The following is a 19,161-nucleotide window of genomic DNA, read 5'->3' as shown; positions in this document are numbered from 1 at the left end:
TGTATGTGCAGTAGAATCACAAACATCTGGGAAGAACACCCACCCATGCCGTGCTTTATGTCTTTACCACCGTCAACCTCTGAGCGCAAGCACCTGACCAAGTTCTTGCATGCATGGCAAGCAGGTGAATAACTTTCCAAGCCGCGTCTGGCAGAGAAGAAACTTGTAACCACGCACTGGGCACCTTCATGAGTGTGCCTTTCTTCATCCTGCCTGGCATCTGGCCGCACTCTTCTCCAGCTCAGAAGCGGTGCCGGAGCATGGCCCACTTCAGGCGAAGCTGGTACCCCAGGGGCGAGACTGGCGAGATCTGGAGGGCGGGGTTAAACACATCGTGCCCCACGGCTGCCAGCCGGTCCAGCCACAGGCTGGCATGGAGGGCAGGGAGCAGCAGCGGCCTGCTCGCCTGCGGCACGTCGGCAGTCATTTTGCGCGCCTCTGCCAGGTTGCCCTGCGGGAAATTCCCGGGAGCAAGGCGGCTGAGGGGAAGGGGCTCAGCGATATGCCTGGTGGGAATGCGAGGGGTCGCCATGCGCAGGCCTGAACAATGCCCTGTGTCCCTCTGCCCATGTCTACCTCAATCTGCACTCTCTCCACCTGAGTCCTTCCCCCCGGTCCCCGCCCACCTTGGCCACCCCTGCCAGCTCAGCAGCCACGGCACACAATTCCGGCGAGGGCCTGCCCTGCGCCAGTCCGGAGAGGGACACCCCGTGCCGGCCAGTGGACTCCTCAGGCAGCCTTGTGCGTCCCCGGGAGGCATCCCGGGGCGTGCCTCGCAGCACCCTGGCGAGGCCCACCCCCCTCGCCACCTTCTGTGCGGCTTCCGCCGAGGTGGGGGAGGCGTCGTGGGCCGCCTCCAGCTGCAGCTGGGACAGCTGGCCCAGGCTGGAGTCCAGCTGCGCCAGCAGCTCCGCCAGGCTCTCTGGCTGCTGGCCCAGCCCCGACACCTCCTCCCGGCTGGCCACGATGCGCTGCAGGCGGTACCGCGTCAGCTGCGCCTGCTGCAGTACCTCCGCCAGGGCGGTCATGACAGGGTGGTCTGGGGCGTGGCCCTTGTACAGGTCGTTCACGGCGCTCTGCCACCACTGGGTGACAGGGGTGGGGAGGGGGCAGGGTGGGCGTGCCATGAGTGGGCGGGCAGAAACCACAGTGGGAAGGCCAAGAATGGGGTATGCACGGCGCTTGATGGGCGTCCTTACAAAAGAAGATCTTTTCTGTATCACCCAGGATCAGGGATGACCCCCAGCACCCATTCCAGCACCCCATCGCCTGCCCAGACAGACCTGGCACCGCATGCTGACCAGCGACTGGGATTTTGCATGCTCTGCCACCAGTTCTGTCTCTATGTAGAAGGCTCTAAGGGCAACTATGGCTGGTCTGAGTGCCTGGTCGAGTGGGTGACGCGAGGGGGCCGGGATGAGGTCTACATCAACAAGCATGCAGGCGTGGGGGTGGTGCTGCACAACGGTGCACATCCTCGAGTGGGCATCGACGGCCTACCTTGGGAAGTTGCACGGCCCAAATATAGTTCTCATAATCATGTGTTTGCAACTGGCTTAGGCAGTGGCTGAATGCCGCGCGGACTTTGTCAGGGGTTGTCACGGAGTAGAGTCGCAAACAATGTTGAACGAATCTGCCTGTTGCCCGCGGACTCCTACATCGCATCATATTGAGTATATTGGTTTCAACATTCGAAGATTGAAAATGCACATCGGATTGAACTGTGTTGCCGGGAGGATGCAGAGCAATGCATGGGCGAAGTGTACCCCCCCCCTTTCCGTATCACACGTGGGAGTCCCCACACATCGAGTTGAGCTTCCCTTCACTGAAGGTGATGTTGCACCAGATTGTTAGAGGACCGCCAAAATAAGCGCAAAGCACAGTCACACCATCTTGTGAATCTGAATTGTAATGGTTCAATGAGGTTGGCAGCCTTGCAGCGAGCTGCTGCGGGGGCTGCGTGGCTGGCAATAATCTTTCATCAGGTGAGAGTACGACACACTTGGCAAAGCATTTGAGGGTCATTGTCAAGATGTCCCTGTTTTGAGCCTAAGCACGATGGACATCTCTCCCTAATACTGGACCTCTTCCATGTGGGCATCCCACAATCTCATCCCTTCCTGCTTCAAAGAACAAGACACCTCGTATCCAGTGTACATCCTTCCACGAGCATCCACGAGTCCTGGCAAGCATAGTCCATTGTCCCTCCCTCGCTCTGCATGCCTCGATAGGCCTTGAAAGGGCTGAATTACAAAACAGCACCCAAGAATTGAATCGCAGAGGTATGGCAGATGCACCAGGGGCACTCGCCAGCCATCATTCCAGACTCATCCTGTGGGAAAACATCAGGGGTACCCATCATGAGCATTTACATAAGACAAAGGCCAGTCACCACGAGACTTCAACCCAAGGAAGCAGCTGCCGGCATGCGCACTCACATCCGTCTCTGCCTCTTGACCCACCTATATCCACCCGCAGGACGCATCTACTGCTGGTTGGAGTTGGGCCCGCGAGCCTTGCCGAAGCCAACGACTGCACATGAGGACGTGGGGAAATTTTCCTCAGAAACAAAGCCCACACCAATCTTTGCACCATCCCCAGAAGCCACGCATGCCGATGCATCCCTCGGCAGTACGCACCCCCAGCTCGCCACATGAGATTCATCCATACGCACCAACGTTCACGAAGCGGCGAATGTACTTCAGGCGCTTGAGTGCGCGGCCCTTTGGCGTCTTCTTCTTGTCCTGCTTGGCGACCTTGGGGCACTGGCCACGCACCTTACCGGCACGAGCCAGGGAGCCGTGCACCTTTCCTGCAAGTAGTAACGGGAGGGTCGATCGCTGCACCCGGCAAGAGAGTCCTCACGCTCACAAGTCCAAGCAGCCGAGCGAGCGGGAGGGGATGGCCTCCGACCTCCTCCCACGCGGCCTACCCATGTTGTCGGACCGGCTGCAGCTAAAAGTTGGAAGACCTTGGAAAGAGGTATCACCCCTCCGACGCTGACCTGTTGCCCAGGACGGGGAGCAGAGCAGGTTGCCGCACACAGTGTACTGCGGCTGGTACCGGCTCATGGCGGGAACCGAGCACTCTCATTGTAATGCACTCGGCTCTCTCTCCCTCCACGATGTGCATTCACAAGAGGTTGGAGTGGCCTGTGGGCAGATAAAATATATCACTTCAATATTAAACAAATACTCTACGCGTTGCCTGGTCGGGGTCCATTGGCTGCGATCTCCCGGAAGCGTCATGGCTCTGAGGAGCCTGGCCCGCTTCGCGCTGTCCCGGCGCGTCGCCGATGCTTGCTTCCAGCAGGTAGGCCAGGATGCCCTATGTCGACTGACGTCGCGCCTCAACTAATTCGTCTCCCATCTGCCTCACCACCTCACCTCCCTCTCCCACATACATGCAGGCGACCAAGCTCCAGGTGGCAGTGCAGGGTCCACCGGCGCTCACGTCCCTGCTCTGGCGACGCACCGCATCCTCCCTGCTGCAGGAAGCATCTGCTTCCACCTCCACCCCCGCCTTCGGCACAGAGGCCGATCTGGTCGTTCCCCTGCTGAACCAGCGCGGGCGCCAGGTGGGCACCTACACCCTAGGCGGCGACGTGTTCAACACCGAGGTCCGCCGAGACATCCTGCACCGCGTCGTGCGCTGGCAGCTCGCTGCACGGCAGCAGGTGGGGGAGGGGCTTGGGGGCTTGGGTCGGCACTGTCGCAGCTTGCAGGTGCCTGAACATGCCGCTGCTGTACGTGAGCCAGCGGTCGTCGAGGGTGCATGCTTGGACGCAGCGGTGCACCCTCAAACAACACTGCTCTCTGACCCCGCTGTGTCACAGGGCACACACAAGACCAAGACGAGGACGGAGGTGCGGGGCGGCGGGCGGAAGCCCCGGCCCCAGAAGGGCGGCGGCGTTTCCCGCCAGGGTTCGATCCGCGCGCCACAGTGGCGAGGCGGCGGCGTCGCGCATGGCCCTGTCACACGAAGTCACGCCATCAAGCTGCTCAAACGCATCAGGCGGCTGGGCCTCTGCTCCGCCCTGTCGGTGCGCTGAGGGGCGGGGGGGCGTTGCAGGCATCATTGTCATTTACGGCATGAGTGCGGAGCTCGTCGCCCAGCCCCCACGCAGGGCTTGCAGGGCTGTTGTGAGTGTTACATCCCGAAAGTCATGCACAGGTATAGCCACCCTGACTCTCAGCACTCCCACCCCACGCATCGCGCCAGGCCAAGGCGCGAGAAGGGCGATTGCTGGTGGTGGACACCCTGCGGCTTCCGCAGCCAAAGACGGTGCGGTGGTAGACGGTGCATCTGGGGATTGCAGACTCTGGTCTGCAACACGGAGTGCGCAGAACCCCATGCTCGAAACCTGACACTGGCTGATGTGCGGGGATTGATCCCAAGCGCGCATGTCGACGCAGCCTCCGGCTCGACAGAGGGCCTCCCCACTCACGGCCCCCCCCCGCACACACACACCACACACACACCACACACACACAGCGCGTGCTTTCCTCCACGCTGGAGGGCCTGCTGGCCGGCGCGCCTCGCCGCAGCGTGCTCCTCAGCGATCTGAGCGCAGAGGGCCCTGATGGGGGCGAGGGTCTGCGCCGGGCCTGCGCCAACCTCCCCTGGGTGGACCTGCTGCCCAGCATAGGGTTGAATGTCTACTCCATCCTGCGCAGGGACTACCTGGTGCTGACGTGCCAGTCGGTAGAGGCGGTGCAGGAGCGGTTGAGGAAGCCCATCCGCCCGCAGCGGTCCACCGCCTGAGCGTGAGGGCACGCACCGCCGATGACAGCTTGCAGGCCATCACCCCCGCCGCTCCCTCGTCTGCATGGCATGCTGGGGTTTGAGGCACCACCAGGCGTCGCGGAGTTTCGAAAGACGCATCGCGACCTCAGGCGTCGCCGAGTATCAAAGGACGCATCGCGACCTCAGACGTAGACAGCCGCGTCGGGTCTCCTGGGCAGGTCCCCTGACTGAGATCCCGTGCATTCGTGCGTCCGGATGAAATGGTTGTGCACCGTCGCACCCTGTAAGGAGGGACATGTTGCATGGTCGCAGCTGCACCTGGTTCTAGGCGATAGGGAGAGGGCATGGGCATGCCTTGCTTGGGGTATGGAAGGCACGCCGACTTGACCCCTCACAATGCCAGATCTCCCTGCATCGCAAGGCCCATCCTCTCCCTCCCATGGCATGCTGTCCAGATTTCAAGCAGCTTCTCTTCTGAGGGTAGGGTGTGGTCATGCAGAGAAGGGTCCACGCACGTCTTTGCATGTGTCTGTGTCTGATCCTCTTGCGGGGATAGGACCTGCAGGAATGTTGCGTTGATTCGGTGGGCAACGGGCTTGTAATTGGGCCAGCATGGCAGCTGCCACCGCCTGCCCCAGTGCACAGGCAGCATGCACCAATCCCCTCTGGCACTCTCTCAGGTCTGTTACCGGGAGGCAATCGGACGGGTGGTCATGAGCACATTGACCTGCGCAGGGGATTCTGTGTCTTTTATATGAGGCCATGTTCAAGGCAGGCGAATGCTCTGGCTGAATAGCGGCATCTGCAAGGGGCTTTGGGAGAGGCAACAACATGCGGCGCCAAGCTCCCACGCCTCCATGCTCCTGGGGGGGGAGGATGGCAGGGGCAAGGACAGGGAGGATCTCACTGCAGCATGTCCTCCCAGCGCGCCACTCTCCTGCATCTCCTGGTGCCGCGCCGCCTGCACTCCTCTCCGCGCACCGCGGCGCTCAGTTCCCCCCCCTCAATCACCTCCTCCTCCGCCCGGGGTTGCACTGCCGCGTCACAGCCCAAAATGGGCGTTGTACATGGCAGCAAACTGGAACACGGCAGCGACCTGCTTGCCCGCAAACCAGCGCCCGTTCATGGCCTGGACGGCGGCCGCGGCGGCCGGCACGGCGACGAACTTGAGGTAGACGAAGCCCTTGCTGGCAGCATCCACGTGGAGGTGCTGCAGCTCGCCGAACTTGGCACATTCCTCGCCCACGTCGGCGGCGATGTCCTCGCTCCAGCCCGGCTCGCTCTCCTCCTCCGGGTCGAACATGTTCTTCAGCAGCACGCACTGCGTGGGGATGGGCGAGGCGGGGCCCAGGAGGCCCTGGTCCAGGCGCACCGCCTCCGGAATGGCGGGCGCAGTGGGCGCAGGCACCTTGAGCGGCAGCTGCATGCTGGGCACCTGCATGCCCGTGTTGGCCGCCAGCGCGGTCATCAGCGCGGTGCGCCCCGCGCTGGTCAGCCGCAGCCCACCCCCATCCTCCGCGCCCGCCGTATCCAGCGGCTCGTTCAGCGCCGCGCCGACGGCCGAGGGCTGCGGCGGCTGCGGCGGCTGGGTGCCTGCGACGGCGGCTGCGCCCAGCAAACCCGCTGCGTCCAGCGTCACCCGGATCTCACGGTCCACCAGCGTGAAGCGGTCCAGGCTCTGCATGGCACGGGTTGCGTCGGTGAGGTGGCGGAAGTGCACCCAGGCGCTGCCCAGCGGCACGCCTGCCGCGTCGTGCTGCAGGGCCACGCCGTCCAGCAGGCCAAAGGGCTCGAAGATCGGGCGCAGGTCGGCCTCGGTGATGGCCGGGTGCAGATTGCCCACCGACAGCCGGCACGGCGCGGTGGCGGCCGAGGGGGCGAAGCCGGCCGCGGCGGCGACCGCGGCGGCGGCGGCCGCCGGGTCCGACAGGTCCACGGCCGGCGCGGCGGCGAGGCCCGGGACCAGGCCCGCGGTCGCCGGCGCGGCGCCGTCGGCCCCGGGCGCGCCATACCGCGCCTCCATGTCCTTGGCCTGCGCCTTCTGGGCCTCCGCCGCCTCCCAGGCCAGGTTCTTCTCCGCCTCGCTCATCTTGACCATCACTGCCTGGCCCAGCAGGGGGCGACCCGTCAGCGCCAGCGCCGCCATCACGTCCTCCTTGCGCTGGTACTCCACATAGGCCACGCCCTTGGATCGCCCTGAGGCGCGGTCCCGGATGATCTTGATGTCGTTCAGCGGGCCGGCGGCCACGAAGAAGCCAAACAGGTCCTGCTCCTCAGCGCGCAGCGCCAGGTTGTAAGCGAAGATGGTGCGCATGTCGCGGTCCATCTTCTCCATCTCCTTCTCGCGCGCACGCTGCACTCGCACCTCAGGAGGGGTCATCTCGCGGCGACGGGGTGGGGAGCGGCGGAAGTCCTCCCGCCCGCGCCGGAAACGGGGGGGGCTGGGCGAAGGTCGGCGCCGCGCTCGATCCCTTCAGAGGGAGTGGGGAGAGGGACGGGGGGATTGGGTTTATTTTGAGTTTGGAAAGAAGGGAGTGCGTGCAGGTGAGGCGGCTGGAGAACTCTGTGAGATTTGAAACACCAGGGAATCATATGGACATACATTCTGAGACCTGCATTCTGAAATCATACCCATGCAGACGTAGGACTCCCACCCAACTCCCCGGCCAGGCACAGGGAGTCCTCCTTCAAGACCTCTGCAGCAATGCGTGTCTGCAAGATACGCAATAGGGCCCCCTCCTTGAAACAGGCCCACACCTGGATGGGCTGCTTCGACGCTCCCTACTCCTGTCCCTGTATCTATCCCTGCTGCGATGCCGGTCCCGATCCCTGGCATCCGGTGACCTCTCGCTCCTGCTCCTGTGGCGGTGCTTCTCCTTGTGGTCCCGTGACCTATCCCGCTTCCTGTCGCTGGATACCCGGTCACCATTCCTGGACCTGGAGTCCCTCTCCGGAATCACTCCGTCCTCAGACATCCTGCGTCTGGAGGGGAGTGGGGGAACAAGTTTGATTTGAATGCAGAATTTCTATAGGCGACGGAGGCGAGAGAGGTGACAGAGATGCCTCCCGACTTACCCTTCATCGGCAGACATCCGGGTCGCTGCCAGGCGGAGCGGCCTTCTGACGGTCCCGTATCGCCTGGCTTATAATCCTAGAGATTCAGACAGTACTGGTGCTCCAGGTCCTCCTGTGAGTGAGTGCACACTGTCCATGGTGTCTTTCCTGCTCCCGCCAGATTTGCGCGTTGGGCTTCGCCATCCGGACTCGGGGGTGGGTTCCCTCCCAGCTTCGATGCAGAGCAGCAAGATAGAAAGTTGTTCACGTTCCCCCATTGGCAACTCGGTTCGCGTCTGACTGGGAAGATTCAACTACAAAAATTGCTGCACTCGCCCTCGACGTGCAGCCTGAGATTGTGTAGCCAGGACGCCTCCGACTCCCCACCACCGACAGCAAGGCAGCACCCACCGGCAGCACGTACTTAGGACCCCACCCATACCCACCTCCGCCACCTCGATCTCGCGAAAATGGAGAAGATCGACAGCTCTGGTGCCCTTCACAATCCCAAGGGCCAGCAGACAGTGGTGCGGGCCCCTGTCGGACTGGCGTGGGGTGCCCACGTTAACCACTGCCCGACCCCGAGGGCGCGACCGGCACGAGCCGCCGACCACTCTCTTCCCGTGCCCACCCACCCTCGCAGGTCATCAAGGTGGGAACCAGTAGCCTGATCCGTGCCAGCACCAAGAGCCTGAACCTGAGCTCCCTGGCCAGCCTGGTGGAGACATGCCGCGACCTGCACAACCTCGGCTTCAACGTCATCGTGGTGTCCTCTGGCGCGGTGGCCGTGGGCTGCCAGCGCCTGGGCCTGTCCACCCGCCCCCGGGAGCTGGCCAAGAAGCAGGCCCTGGCCGCCATCGGCCAGATCCATCTCATGCGCTACTACGACGATCTCTTCACCGCCCTGGGCCTGGTGAGCGTGTGTCTGCCTGTGCATCATGCCAGTCTCCGATTCCCAACCAATTCAGTTCCCAGCCACTCGTTTCCCCATCCAAACCATCTTCCCCCAAGCAAATGAATAATTAGATGAATACAACCCGACGCAGACGTGCTCCCAGGTTCTGCTGACGCTGGACAACCTGGCGACGCGGTCGCAGTACATCAACGCGCGCAACACCTTCCATGAGCTGCTGCGCTACGGCACCATCCCCATCATCAACGAGAACGACACCGTGGCGGTGGCTCAGCTGCGCTTTGGCGACAACGACACGCTGTCCGCCCAGGTGGCCACCCTGGTGGAGGCCGACTGGCTCTTCCTGCTCACCGACGTGGACGCGCTGTACACGGGCAACCCCTCCACCGACCCCACCGCCACACCCGTGCACGAGGTGGACGACGTGCACGACCTGGCGGTGGACACCGCGGAGGCGGGGACGCAGTGGGGCACGGGAGGAATGGCCACCAAGCTGACCGCCGCGGGGATCGCGACGGCGGCCGGGTGCCGCATGGTCATCTGCCACTTCAACAACCCCTCGGTCATCGTGGACATCATCGGCGGCGAGTCCGACGTCGGCACCGTCTTCCACCCCATCTCCGACCCCCTCAAGTGCGTGACGGGGTTGGGCTTGGGGGGGGGGAGGGCGGGATGGGGGAGGGATTGGGGGGTGGGAGACAGTGTGTCGAAAGGGGCTCAAGTGGCAGACTTTGCCACGCTGCCCACCTTGGCAGCACTCGACCTTGAATCCTCGCATTCGCCGCCCTGACATCCGGAGCATGCGAGCCTGTGCTGCCAACCCTCGCCGCCCCCTCCTACTCCTGCATGGTGCAGGGGCCGCAAGCGCTGGATCCTGAGTGTGCCCTCCAAGGGCGAGATCTGGGTGGACGACGGCGCGGCGCGCGCCATCAAGAAGCACGCCAGCCTCTTCGCGGCGGGCATCACCAAGGTGGTCGGCGAGTTCCAGCACCAGGACGCGGTCAAGCTGTGCGACGCGCAGGGGCGCGAGCTGGCGCAGGGCCTGACCAACTACAGCAACGTGGAGGTGGAGGCGGCCAAGGGCCTGTCCTCCGCCAAGTTCCTCGAAAAGCTGGGGTACCAGGGCCAGGAGGAGGTGGTGCACCGTGCCAGCATCTGCCTCCTGGTCAAGCGGGAGCAGGGTGAGCCTTTGTCCTTGGGTTTGATGGAGGCCGGTGGGTGGGAGGATGAGAGATTTTGGGTGTCACTTGGGCGGCAGGCTGCTCAGGGTGGGGGCAAGGTCACAAGCGGGCGGGATGATGGGTGAGGGGATGGTGGTTCGGCGGCCCCCAGATGGGCATGACATTGCCCACCCCCAAAGCACACGGACCCCCACCCGCCATGACATCATGCGCAGGGCGGAGCATGCGGCGCACGCCCAGCCGCGGCAGCATGACCAGCCTGGCCAGCAGCCGCGCGCCCTCGCCCGCGGGCCCCGAGTCGGGGTACGAGGACTCGCCCAGCCACTCCCCCGCGCCCGTGGCGCGGGGGCAGTCCCCCGGCCGGTCACGGACGCCCCCGCTCCCGCCCACGACGGGGCAGCAGGAGTCTGGGGCGGGGGAGGGCCAAGAAGGCCCGGCACTCAGCGAGGACGACATCGTCACCCGCCTGGCACACCTCAGGTGCTGGAGGATGGGAGGTGGGGCGGGGGGAGATGCTGCCTGCGGTGGTGGAGTGAAGCCGCCTGGCTGGGAACACCCCCTGTCCCTTGTCATTGCCCAGGGGAAATGGGGGGAGAGGGGCCAGCATCTATGCCCAAGATCACACATGGGTTTGTTCAGAACGGTCCTTCCGGGGGTCGAGGAGCACTGTCAGGCCTTCACAAGCCCCTCCTGCCTCCCACCTGCCATGCACAGGCAACGGGCAGGGCTGGGTGCGTCGGGACCGTCAGACGACTGGGACTCCCAGATGGCGTATGCCATGCACGCCGAGCTGCAGGGCAGCATGCACGCCAAGCCGGTGGCCTCAGACCAGGACGTCGACGAGGGCGGCTGGCTGCCCAAGTGAGGCGGGGACGGGTGGGGACCTGTCCCCTCACTTCCCGGCCGAACGACAACGTCAACGAATGTACGGCTGACCGGCGTGGTCGTTTCACGGGTCTCCACCGAGCCCAGCTCTCTGCGCAGGGCCGGTCTGGTCGCCCCTCTCCTTCTGCCCACACTGCCGCTGTCCAGCACAGGGGCGAAATGATTGATTGTACCCTTGTTCACCCCCTTGCCCCTCTCCCAATCTGCCGCTCTCCTCTCTTGCTCTCCACGTCCCTTGCAAGGCTAGTGCCGCCTCACACTTCAAAGATATTGATAGAGATTTGGGTATACTTGAGGGATCAAGCCAGCCTACTTGCCCTGCTACAGCAGCCTTGGGTGTGCCGCCTCCTGCGATCGCATCTCGCCATGGGTCAATTCTACAGTGAGCAGTTCGGGCTTCAATAAATAGGATGTTCTTCTGAGTGGCAACGGGTGCGAATGACAGAATCATTTTCATAATCCAACGGTCATCAGGACGGCGTGCCGGCCTGCGCCCTGGCAGTGAGCAGGCGCAGCGCGACCAGCGCGGCCACCCCCCCCGCCAGGCTGGCGCCGATGAGCAGGCCGCCCTGGGACAGGCTCTGGGCCCAGGGCTCCACCGCCTCCAGCGCGGCGCGGTGGTGGCGCAGCATGGCCCAGGTCATCTGCTTGGCCGTGCCCAGCCGCCGCTCCAGCAGGCCCACGCGCCGACGCCAGGTGGACTCCAGGTCGGCGGCCGTCACCGCGCGCGCGCAGATCTGGGCCACCATGCGCGCCACCACCACCTCGTCCTCCAGGCTGGTGGGTGAGGCGAGCGCGGCGGGGGAGGCGGAGGCCGCCCGGGAGGCGGGCGTCGCGGGTGAGGCGGGGCAGCGGGACGGGCAGGGGGGCGGCGACGCGAGGCGGAGGGCGTCCTGCGCCGCTGCGACCGCCGCATCCCACACGTCCGAAGCCGTGTGCCCCAGACGGGCGGTGCTGCGCTGCTGGGGCGTGCGGATGGCGGAGCCGTCCTCCGACTCGCTGTCAGTGGGAGAGGCAGGGGGGGTGACGGCCGCCTCGGCGTCGTCGGGGAACCGGTGGCCGGGAAAGGGGAGGCGCACCGAGCATTCTTCCATGTAACTGGCCTCCCTCAGGTCGCTCAAGAGAGGCCCTGCGCCTGCTGCAGATGAGTGGGCGTCGGGAGGGGGCGGGCGATGCCGCTCCGAGGCCACCAGGCACTCCCTCAGCTCCAGCAGCTTGCGAGACTCTGCGTCGCAGAGGCTGCCAGGCAGGCTGGGGTCGCCTGGCAGGAGGGGTGTGGACCGGGAGCAGGGCTGTAGAGAGTGGCCCAGACATTGAGAAACAAACTTGGAAGGTGGCTATGCGCGCTTTACCGAGCGCATTTGCCCTTCCCCACAACCTTCAGCGGACAGGGTGCACGCAGCCTTTGCGTGACATCTTCAGCGGCAGCCCCGACAGATGCTCTGCTCACCAGAAGGCGCAGCGGACTGGGCATCCCAGTAGTCCTCCACACTTGAGGCGGCAAGAGAGCAGGTGGAGGGGTAAGTACGGTGCAGCCGTGATCCCGCCGAGCCCAGTGACAGCCAGCCGCTTGGCGAGCGAGGGCTCCCACCGGCAGGACTGAATTCGTAGTGCGACCCACGACCCGATACCTCCATTGCAGAAAATGAATGGTGGGCTCTTTGTGATCTGCCTTTCGGCCTTTCGGCTTTTAGCCCCACTGCACTGGTCAGACGCATGCTGGAGAGACTCGTGCACGGGGGGTTGAGTCAACTGCCCTGCTGGCAATAAAAAGGTGGTCCCTCCCTAGACTCAGCACATTCAAGGTGAACCAATCACCCATAAATCGACCTTCCTTAATAGCTCCTGTTCAATTCCATTGCTTGGTAACCAGGGTACATGTCAGCACCAACCGGTTCTCACTGTATCACGTGGAAATGCCATGACTGTGTGATCATACAGTTGCATAGCTGTATAATTGATCTCTCATGCGTGAGTAACGTGAGAAGGACCCCGACTTATGCCTTGCATGATGTTGTCCCTCCTGCCAAAGCACAGCACCACCCACCTCATGGGCGGCGTCGTGGAAAATCGCGCGCGTTGAAATTTCTTCATGTGCAACTGCAACCACGCTCAGTCAGCTTCAAAATCAATCACTCAATTTCAATACGACCGTAATCGAAACGATGCGTACAAGAAGCAGGGCTGGTGCTGTGTCAGGAGCCAAGGACCCGGAGGAGGATGCTTCCCCGTCGCAGGAGGTAGAAGACGCCGAGGAGGCTACCTCGGGCAGCGACGACGAGGCACCCGAGGAGGAGCAATTTGAGGCTTCTAAAAAGGTCCGGGGGCCGCAACCAGACATCGAGTGTGTACCGTGGGCCGTGTCAGAGCGGTGGGGTATTGCTTTGGTGTTGCTGCCCACTGAGGCTCCACTGCTCGCAGCGATCGACCGTCTCTGTCCACACGCGCAGTCGGCGGCTGAAAAACGCCAAGATGAGAAGAAGGCGCGACAGGCTGCCTCTGCACAGAAGAAGCAGCAGCGGCGCAGCAGAGGAGGGGCCGCCGAAGCGTTGCAGGGGCCAGAGCAGCCTGCTGCTGAAAACGAGGATCGACCTGGCCCGCCCGCTGAGGCCAGGCCTACGGTTGCCGACGATGCTGATGCAGGGGAGACGAGTGGGGCCGAGGAGGAGTTGGACCTCCTGCCTAACGAAGTGCTCGACGCTGTGGCGCAGACCAGGTGGGACTGTGTGAGTGGGCAGAACGGTGTGCAAAGCAGTGATGGCATGTCGTTTCCTGCCCCTGGGATACTATCCACCAGCGCCACTGAGTCGACCTGCACGACACTCACACCTTGCTACCTGGCCGACTCCCTCCTCCACCACATTGCTGTTGCGCAGCGCGCTGAACCCCCAGCGGGCCCGGGAGCGCAGCATCGTCTCCCAGCACCTGAGGGCGGGGATGGGGCCCCAGTCCTCTGCGCGCAAGCGTCGCAGGGTCGTCAAGGGCAAGGCCACCGGACGCGTCGCCGGACCCGTCACGGTCAAGGTCCTGGGCGCGGTCCAGTCGACGCACGCGTCAGGTGGGCGTGCGAGGGGTTGGGGTGCGGAGGTGCTGGAGGGACGGTGGGAAGGAAGGCCCAGCCCTGTCGCGGCTTGGCACGCTTGCAGCCATTCCTGCCACCTGAGTGCGTTGCACACCGCTCGCATGGCCCCGCCGACCCATTCGTGCTCATCCTTCCCTTCCACCTTCCCCACACTCTGGCAGAATCTGCGCGGGCCTTCCTCAAGCTGCGGAGGTATGGCCCCAGGGTGGAGCGCTCCACGGCCATGCTGCGGCCCGTGAGGGTCGACGGGGTCTAGATCCACCCGTCCCGCCCCTGACGCGACAGCCTGTGGCGACTGCCCCCGCGCCCTCCCTGCACTCCCTTCCCCTGCCCTGGCCTCCCCCTGCTCTGTTCTCCCTTGCAACTACATTCCCCAGAGCCCCCTTTCCGCTGCATCGCGCCCTTCTGAGGGGAAGCCTACAACCAGTCACAGTGCGGCGGGGCGGACCCCCCTTTCATGCGGTGGCGGCGACAGAGGTAGAGCCGGAGCGCAGCTTCTTTGCCGCCTCCCGCTTGGTGAGCTTGCGCGCCCGGGTGGGCTCGGCCTCGGCCTTGACCGCGGAGTTGCGCTCCGACAGGATCAGCTCGATGTGCGAGGGGGAGGACATGAAGGGGTTGATGCGGCCATGGGCGCGGTAGGTCCTGCGGCGTCCACGCTGGGCCTGGTTCACCTGGATGTGGGAGATGTACAGGTTGTCCACATCCAGGCCCTTAAGCTGTGGGGAAAAGGGGGAGGGGGAAGGGGTTGTGGGGAGCGGAGGGCTGTGAGGTTGGGATGCCTTACAAACCTTGATGTCCTGCAGCCCAAGGGCCACCGATCCATGCCTTTGGGAGGCATGCAGACGCTCCCGCACGCGGACAGCCACCCTGCCGATCCCTGGTCTCCCAGCCGGCCCCCTCCTGGCGCCGCCTTTGAGCCAGCACCCCCGCCACCCACCTCGGCGTTCGACTCGGCGTTCTTCAGCAGGTTGAGCAGGAAGTCCACGGACTTCTTGGGCCAGCGGGCCTGGCCAATGGAGTTGCCCTCGTTCTTGGCCTGCGAAGTCCGGCCCACGCCGCCGTTGAAGCGCAGGAAGGGGATGGCGCGCTTGTGCTCGAGCACGGCCTGCAGGTAGGCCTTGGCCTTGGCCAGGTCCTTGCCGCGGATGGAGGCAGCGGCCTCACGGGAGTTCTTGAAGTGCACGCGGAGGTCGGAGCCCCGGGCCTGAGGGGAGGGGGAGGGGAAGGGGGGCGGGGTGGAAGACCACGAGAACTGCTCGGCACGGGCACCCCAAGGCGGGCATGCACGCCGAGGGTGGCTACGAAGAGTGCACGTTGTAGATTCGCCAGCTTTCGGCCCGTCAGTGTCCCGCGGTGCGCGCTGCCAGCATGGCGTTCCCGGGCCTGGCGCCCGCATCCTCACAGGCGAGCCCCTCGCTCAGGCCGCCCGTCACCAGCTCCGGTCGCCCGCCGTGCCCCATATCCTTGATGCACCACATCTAATGCCGCTGATGCCTCCCCGGGCCCTCCGAGCTGGCTCGAGAACGGCATAGCCCCTCCCCAGCACCCGTGGCTGCGGCGCCAATGCCCACCTTCGCCGACTTGGCCGCGTTCTCCGCGTCCTGAGCGTACTTCACCATCTTGAGGCGGCCTGGCTTGTCGCAACCCTCCCTGACCGCGAAAGAGGGTTGGTCGGGAAGGCCGCCGTGCTATAACTGAGACGCTGGATCAAACACACGTGGCCCCTCCCTCTCCGCAGGGGAGTCGCAGGGCGCGAGAAGGATCCAGCACCCTCGCACCAGCGTCTGAGGGGCACAGCGCATACCATACATGCCTTGTTTCCCCATTTACCCTTCGTTGCAACACCTGTCGAGCCTCACACCCGACCTGTGTCGTTACCGGTCACATTCTCTGGCCGCCGCGCCAGCGCCCAGGACCCTCGTCCAGTCCTGCCTCGCGGCACCCACACAATGAGCGCACTGTGGCAGAGCCAGGCAGCTGGGCCATACATACATGCACCAGCCACACAGAGCCATGTGTGAGTGGAGGACTGCGCGACACTGCATGGGCTCGTTTGCTGCCACATTCTTGCCTGCCCAGCTCAGGTCCCTTTTCTGTCAGAGCTCTTGAGCCTAATCCTCGTTCCTCCCCTACTCACTAGTCAACCCACCAACCCTTCCTCCCTCCGACGCCCACGCAGGTCGTGCTGCCTGTGCGGCGTGAGCATCCTGCCCAATGCAGCGTCCATGTGTGTGAACTGCCTGCAGGGCCAGGAGGACATCACCCGAGACATCAAGAAGCAGATACACATTTCCTGGTGCAAGGGCTGCCAGCGCTACCTGCAGCCGCCAAACCACTGGATGCATGCCGAGCCGGAGAGCAGGGAGTTACTCACCTTTTGTATCAAGCGCGTCACTGGGCTGAACAAGGTCAAGCTGGTGGACGCTGGGTTCATCTGGACAGAGCCACACTCCATGCGGCTGAAGACCAAGCTCACCATCCAGAAGGAGGTGCACGGCGCCATCCTGCAGCAGGTGCTGGTGGTGGGGTCTGGGGGGTTGACGAGGGGGAGGGTGGGAGCATGGCCTAGGGTGGGTTGTCGTAGGTAGCAATCAGAGTGCATCTTGGCATTTTGCCTGTCAGGAGCCCAGCGCTTGTTGGTTTGTCCTTGCATGCCGCCGTGGGCATGCAGGCTTTGTCATGCTTAGGTTTTCTGGCATGTGGCTCGAATGCTTGCTGCTGGGCTTCTTGCGCAGTGCTTTCCCCATCTGCCCTCTGTGAATACTTACAGGCACCCCCTGACCAAGTTTCATTCTCACCTTCCACCCACCATACGACCTCTGCAGGCATTCGTTGTGGAGTATGTGGTGGAGCGCCACATGTGTACGGCGTGCAATCGCCAGAATGCGAACCCAAACTCCTGGATAGCCTGCGTGCAGGTGTGGCGCCAGGGTTGTGTTGAAGGGTGAAACAACCTGATGAAGGGCAGGTGTTGTTTGTTGAGGTTTGACCAGGGCTTCTGGGGTCTGCGTGCCAGGTCGCCACCAATGGGCTTTGGTATTGCCAGCCACCTCTCCTGGTGCTGAGGTTGTCAAGATTCATCCCATTCCTGTCAACCTGCAGCTGAGGCAACATGTGACGCACAAGCGGACTTTCTTCTACCTGGAGCAGCTGATCCTGAAGCACGGCGCAGACGAGAACTGCGTGAACATAAAGAACATCCACAATGTGCGTGAAAGGTTGGTGTGCGGATCTCGCCGATGTTGGAAGAAATGCTGTACAACGCATAGTACACCCTCCACCCACCCCCTCTCCATCTCCCCTCACCCACCACACAATACAGGGAGTGGACTTTTACTTCGGCAGCCGCGCGCACGCCTGCAAGTTCATAGACTTCCTGCAAAGTGTGGTGCCGCTGCGATACCGCCACGACAAGCAGCTGGTCAGCCACACCATCCACACCTCCGAGTATAACTACAAGTACACCTTTAGCGCGGAGATCGCCCCCATCTGCAAGGTGGGCAGGGGTGTGTGGTTGGGAACAATCATGATCTCGAGTGCAGGCGTCGCCTGCAGCGCATGCGGCGCCCTCCAAGGGTCCTCGTCCTCCGTCTCTACCTTTCCTCCCCCCCACCCCCCACCCCACACACTCCCACGCAGGACGACCTGGTCTGCCTGCCCGCCAAGACGGCGCTGGGGCTGGGCAACCTGGGCCCGGTGGTGCTGGTCACCCGCGTGACCAGCGCCATCACGCTGACCGACCCCCAGACCATGCGCAGCGCGAGCCTGGAGGCGGGGCAGTACTGGCGCGCGCCCTTCCGCCCGCTCATGCACGCGCGGCAGGCGGTTGAGTTTGTGGTGCTGGACTGCGAGCCCGTGCAGAGCTCCCACGGCGGCGGGTACAACCACGGCGGGCGCTGGCAGCTGGCGGAGGCCACGGTGGCCAAGGCCGCAGACCTGGGCGCCAACGACAAGGTCTCCATTACGCGCACCCACCTGGGCCACCTGCTGAAGGCGGGGGACACGGCGGCAGGGTACGACCTCTCCTCCGCCAACGTGGCCGACGACGCGCTGGACCGCGCGCTGGCGGCGGGGCTGGCCCCGCCGGAGATCGTGCTGGTGCGCAAGTCGTACGAGGAGAAGCGGCGGCGGCGCGCGGCGGCGGGCGCGCGCCGCGCCTGGAAGCTCAAGCGCCTGGACGGCGTGGAGGCGGGGGAGGAGGACGAGGGCGGGCGCGGCGCGCGGCGCGCCGCCGCGGAGGCCGACGCCGCCGCCGCCGACATGGAGCGCTTCCTGGAGGAGCTGGAGGAGGACCCGGACATGCGCTCGCGCGTCGCCGTGTACCGCGACGCCGAGGCGGCGGCGGCGACGGCCGCGCGTGCGCCGGCCGCCGCCGCCGACAGCGAGGACGAGGAGGACGACGACGTGCCGGGCATCCCGCTGGAGGAGCTGCTGGAGGACCTGGTGGCCATGCAGATCGGGGAGGATGGCACGCAGGGCGACGAGCTCTTGGACGACATCTCGGGCATGCAGCTGGGCTGATGTAGCGCCAGCGGTGGCCGGAAAAGGGGGGCCGGGGGGGGTTGTCCTCGTGCTGGAGCAATGGGTGCCGCGCGGGGGCGAGGTGCGTCCTCTCTCGAGAGGCGCTCTCCCTCTCCCCCCCACCTCGTTACCACTCCCTCTGGAGGTGCTGTGCCGCGGCACAGGGTGGCCGCACACACCTCTTTGTAACATTACAAGGATGCGCTGAGGTTTGATTAGATGGGGAATTGGGGATTGGCATACCTGACACAGCAAGGAATAAAAAGCGCAACAGGACAAGGATGTTGAGTGGCTCACTCCGTGGGCACTGACACCCCCTCCTCCTGACGGGCGTGCTGCGGCGTGCGGGTTTCTGTCGCCGGCAGTGCTGCATGCGCCCGATGCCTCCTGATGCCAGGATCGGTGCGTACCGGTCCGTACCCTGGCATCGGGGCGCATTTCCACCCCCTATCAGTCATGGCATCCATCACTGCCTCCGCCTCCGGCATCCGTGGCGCCTGCCTGGCCCGGCCGAGGCCCGCGGGGCTGGTGGCGTCGACACCCTGTGCCTGCCTGGCCGTCCCGCGACCTGGCATGGCCAAGCAGCGCCCCGCCATCGGCATCCATGCTCTCAATTTCGAGTCGCCGCTCGCATCGAGCATGCGTGCGGGTGGGATGAAGTGCCGGGCCTCACCATCGGATGCGGCAGGTGGGCGGGCATCTGGTGGTAGGGTTTTTGAATCGGGCAGGGCAATTACGCTTGGCCAGGCTATCACAGGCCTCCACCGAGCACATTCGTC

At 64.3% G+C, this 19,161-nt stretch overlaps 12 protein-coding genes across 12 annotated transcripts in view; 6 read left to right on the top strand and 6 right to left on the bottom strand.

Annotated features, from left to right (window-relative positions):
* Positions 1-241: 241 nt before the first annotated feature.
* On the bottom strand, positions 242-1,295 carry F751_6969 (NADH dehydrogenase (ubiquinone) complex I, assembly factor 6; the record flags this gene model as incomplete). The annotated part of the gene is made up of 3 exons (XM_011402913.1): positions 242-451; positions 627-1,085; positions 1,284-1,295. 3 exons carry the CDS (start codon positions 1,293-1,295, stop codon positions 242-244), a joined length of 681 nt encoding a protein of 226 aa, XP_011401215.1.
* Positions 1,296-2,485: 1,190 nt separating this feature from the next.
* F751_6968 (40S ribosomal protein S30) lies at positions 2,486-3,071 on the bottom strand (the record flags this gene model as incomplete). The annotated part of the gene is made up of 3 exons (XM_011402912.1): positions 2,486-2,532; positions 2,675-2,812; positions 3,005-3,071. 3 exons carry the CDS (start codon positions 3,069-3,071, stop codon positions 2,486-2,488), a joined length of 252 nt encoding a protein of 83 aa, XP_011401214.1.
* A 175-nt stretch (positions 3,072-3,246) lies between these two features.
* On the top strand, positions 3,247-4,764 carry F751_6967 (50S ribosomal protein L4; the record flags this gene model as incomplete). The annotated part of the gene is made up of 5 exons (XM_011402911.1): positions 3,247-3,312; positions 3,410-3,676; positions 3,836-4,042; positions 4,222-4,284; positions 4,519-4,764. 5 exons carry the CDS (start codon positions 3,247-3,249, stop codon positions 4,762-4,764), a joined length of 849 nt encoding a protein of 282 aa, XP_011401213.1.
* A 1,024-nt stretch (positions 4,765-5,788) lies between these two features.
* On the bottom strand, positions 5,789-7,126 carry F751_6965 (RNA-binding protein 39; the record flags this gene model as incomplete). The annotated part of the gene is made up of 2 exons (XM_011402909.1): positions 5,789-6,473; positions 6,759-7,126. The coding sequence occupies 2 exons, from the start codon at positions 7,124-7,126 to the stop codon at positions 5,789-5,791; spliced, it is 1,053 nt and encodes a 350-aa protein (XP_011401211.1).
* Positions 6,003-6,923, top strand: F751_6966 (hypothetical protein; the record flags this gene model as incomplete). The annotated part of the gene is made up of 1 exon (XM_011402910.1): positions 6,003-6,923. One exon carries the CDS (start codon positions 6,003-6,005, stop codon positions 6,921-6,923), a length of 921 nt encoding a protein of 306 aa, XP_011401212.1.
* Positions 7,127-8,270: 1,144 nt separating the features above from the next.
* On the top strand, positions 8,271-10,759 carry F751_6964 (Glutamate 5-kinase; the record flags this gene model as incomplete). The annotated part of the gene is made up of 6 exons (XM_011402908.1): positions 8,271-8,327; positions 8,444-8,713; positions 8,859-9,346; positions 9,569-9,894; positions 10,110-10,374; positions 10,609-10,759. 6 exons carry the CDS (start codon positions 8,271-8,273, stop codon positions 10,757-10,759), a joined length of 1,557 nt encoding a protein of 518 aa, XP_011401210.1.
* Positions 10,760-11,249: 490 nt separating this feature from the next.
* F751_6963 (hypothetical protein) lies at positions 11,250-12,416 on the bottom strand (the record flags this gene model as incomplete). Its single annotated transcript, XM_011402907.1, has 2 exons — positions 11,250-12,040; positions 12,230-12,416. The coding sequence occupies 2 exons, from the start codon at positions 12,414-12,416 to the stop codon at positions 11,250-11,252; spliced, it is 978 nt and encodes a 325-aa protein (XP_011401209.1).
* Positions 12,417-12,944: 528 nt separating this feature from the next.
* F751_6962 (hypothetical protein) lies at positions 12,945-14,117 on the top strand (the record flags this gene model as incomplete). The annotated part of the gene is made up of 4 exons (XM_011402906.1): positions 12,945-13,097; positions 13,230-13,495; positions 13,656-13,837; positions 14,023-14,117. The coding sequence occupies 4 exons, from the start codon at positions 12,945-12,947 to the stop codon at positions 14,115-14,117; spliced, it is 696 nt and encodes a 231-aa protein (XP_011401208.1).
* Positions 14,118-14,316: 199 nt separating this feature from the next.
* F751_6961 (60S ribosomal protein L17-2) lies at positions 14,317-15,480 on the bottom strand (the record flags this gene model as incomplete). The annotated part of the gene is made up of 3 exons (XM_011402905.1): positions 14,317-14,577; positions 14,799-15,065; positions 15,433-15,480. 3 exons carry the CDS (start codon positions 15,478-15,480, stop codon positions 14,317-14,319), a joined length of 576 nt encoding a protein of 191 aa, XP_011401207.1.
* A 424-nt stretch (positions 15,481-15,904) lies between these two features.
* Positions 15,905-18,382, top strand: F751_6959 (60S ribosomal export protein NMD3; the record flags this gene model as incomplete). Its single annotated transcript, XM_011402903.1, has 6 exons — positions 15,905-15,945; positions 16,041-16,383; positions 16,687-16,779; positions 16,964-17,068; positions 17,184-17,357; positions 17,501-18,382. The coding sequence occupies 6 exons, from the start codon at positions 15,905-15,907 to the stop codon at positions 18,380-18,382; spliced, it is 1,638 nt and encodes a 545-aa protein (XP_011401205.1).
* F751_6960 (hypothetical protein) lies at positions 15,991-16,514 on the bottom strand (the record flags this gene model as incomplete). Its single annotated transcript, XM_011402904.1, has 2 exons — positions 15,991-16,101; positions 16,236-16,514. The coding sequence occupies 2 exons, from the start codon at positions 16,512-16,514 to the stop codon at positions 15,991-15,993; spliced, it is 390 nt and encodes a 129-aa protein (XP_011401206.1).
* Positions 18,383-18,838: 456 nt separating the features above from the next.
* Positions 18,839-19,161, top strand: part of F751_6958 (Phosphoenolpyruvate/phosphate translocator 2, chloroplastic) — a gene marked incomplete at both ends in the record, with an annotated part of 3,129 nt that continues 2,806 nt past the window's right edge. The window contains one exon of the mRNA XM_011402902.1: positions 18,839-19,031. Coding sequence (XP_011401204.1) covers positions 18,839-19,031 — 193 coding nt within the window. The remainder of the gene's footprint in view (positions 19,032-19,161) is intronic.

The sequence above is a fragment of the Auxenochlorella protothecoides genome (genome assembly GCF_000733215.1).
Source record: "Auxenochlorella protothecoides strain 0710 unplaced genomic scaffold scaffold99, whole genome shotgun sequence".
NCBI lineage: Eukaryota > Viridiplantae > Chlorophyta > Trebouxiophyceae > Chlorellales > Chlorellaceae > Auxenochlorella > Auxenochlorella protothecoides.
Note: the sequence above shows the minus strand (reverse complement) of the source record. Positions and strands in the feature narration are given on the sequence as shown.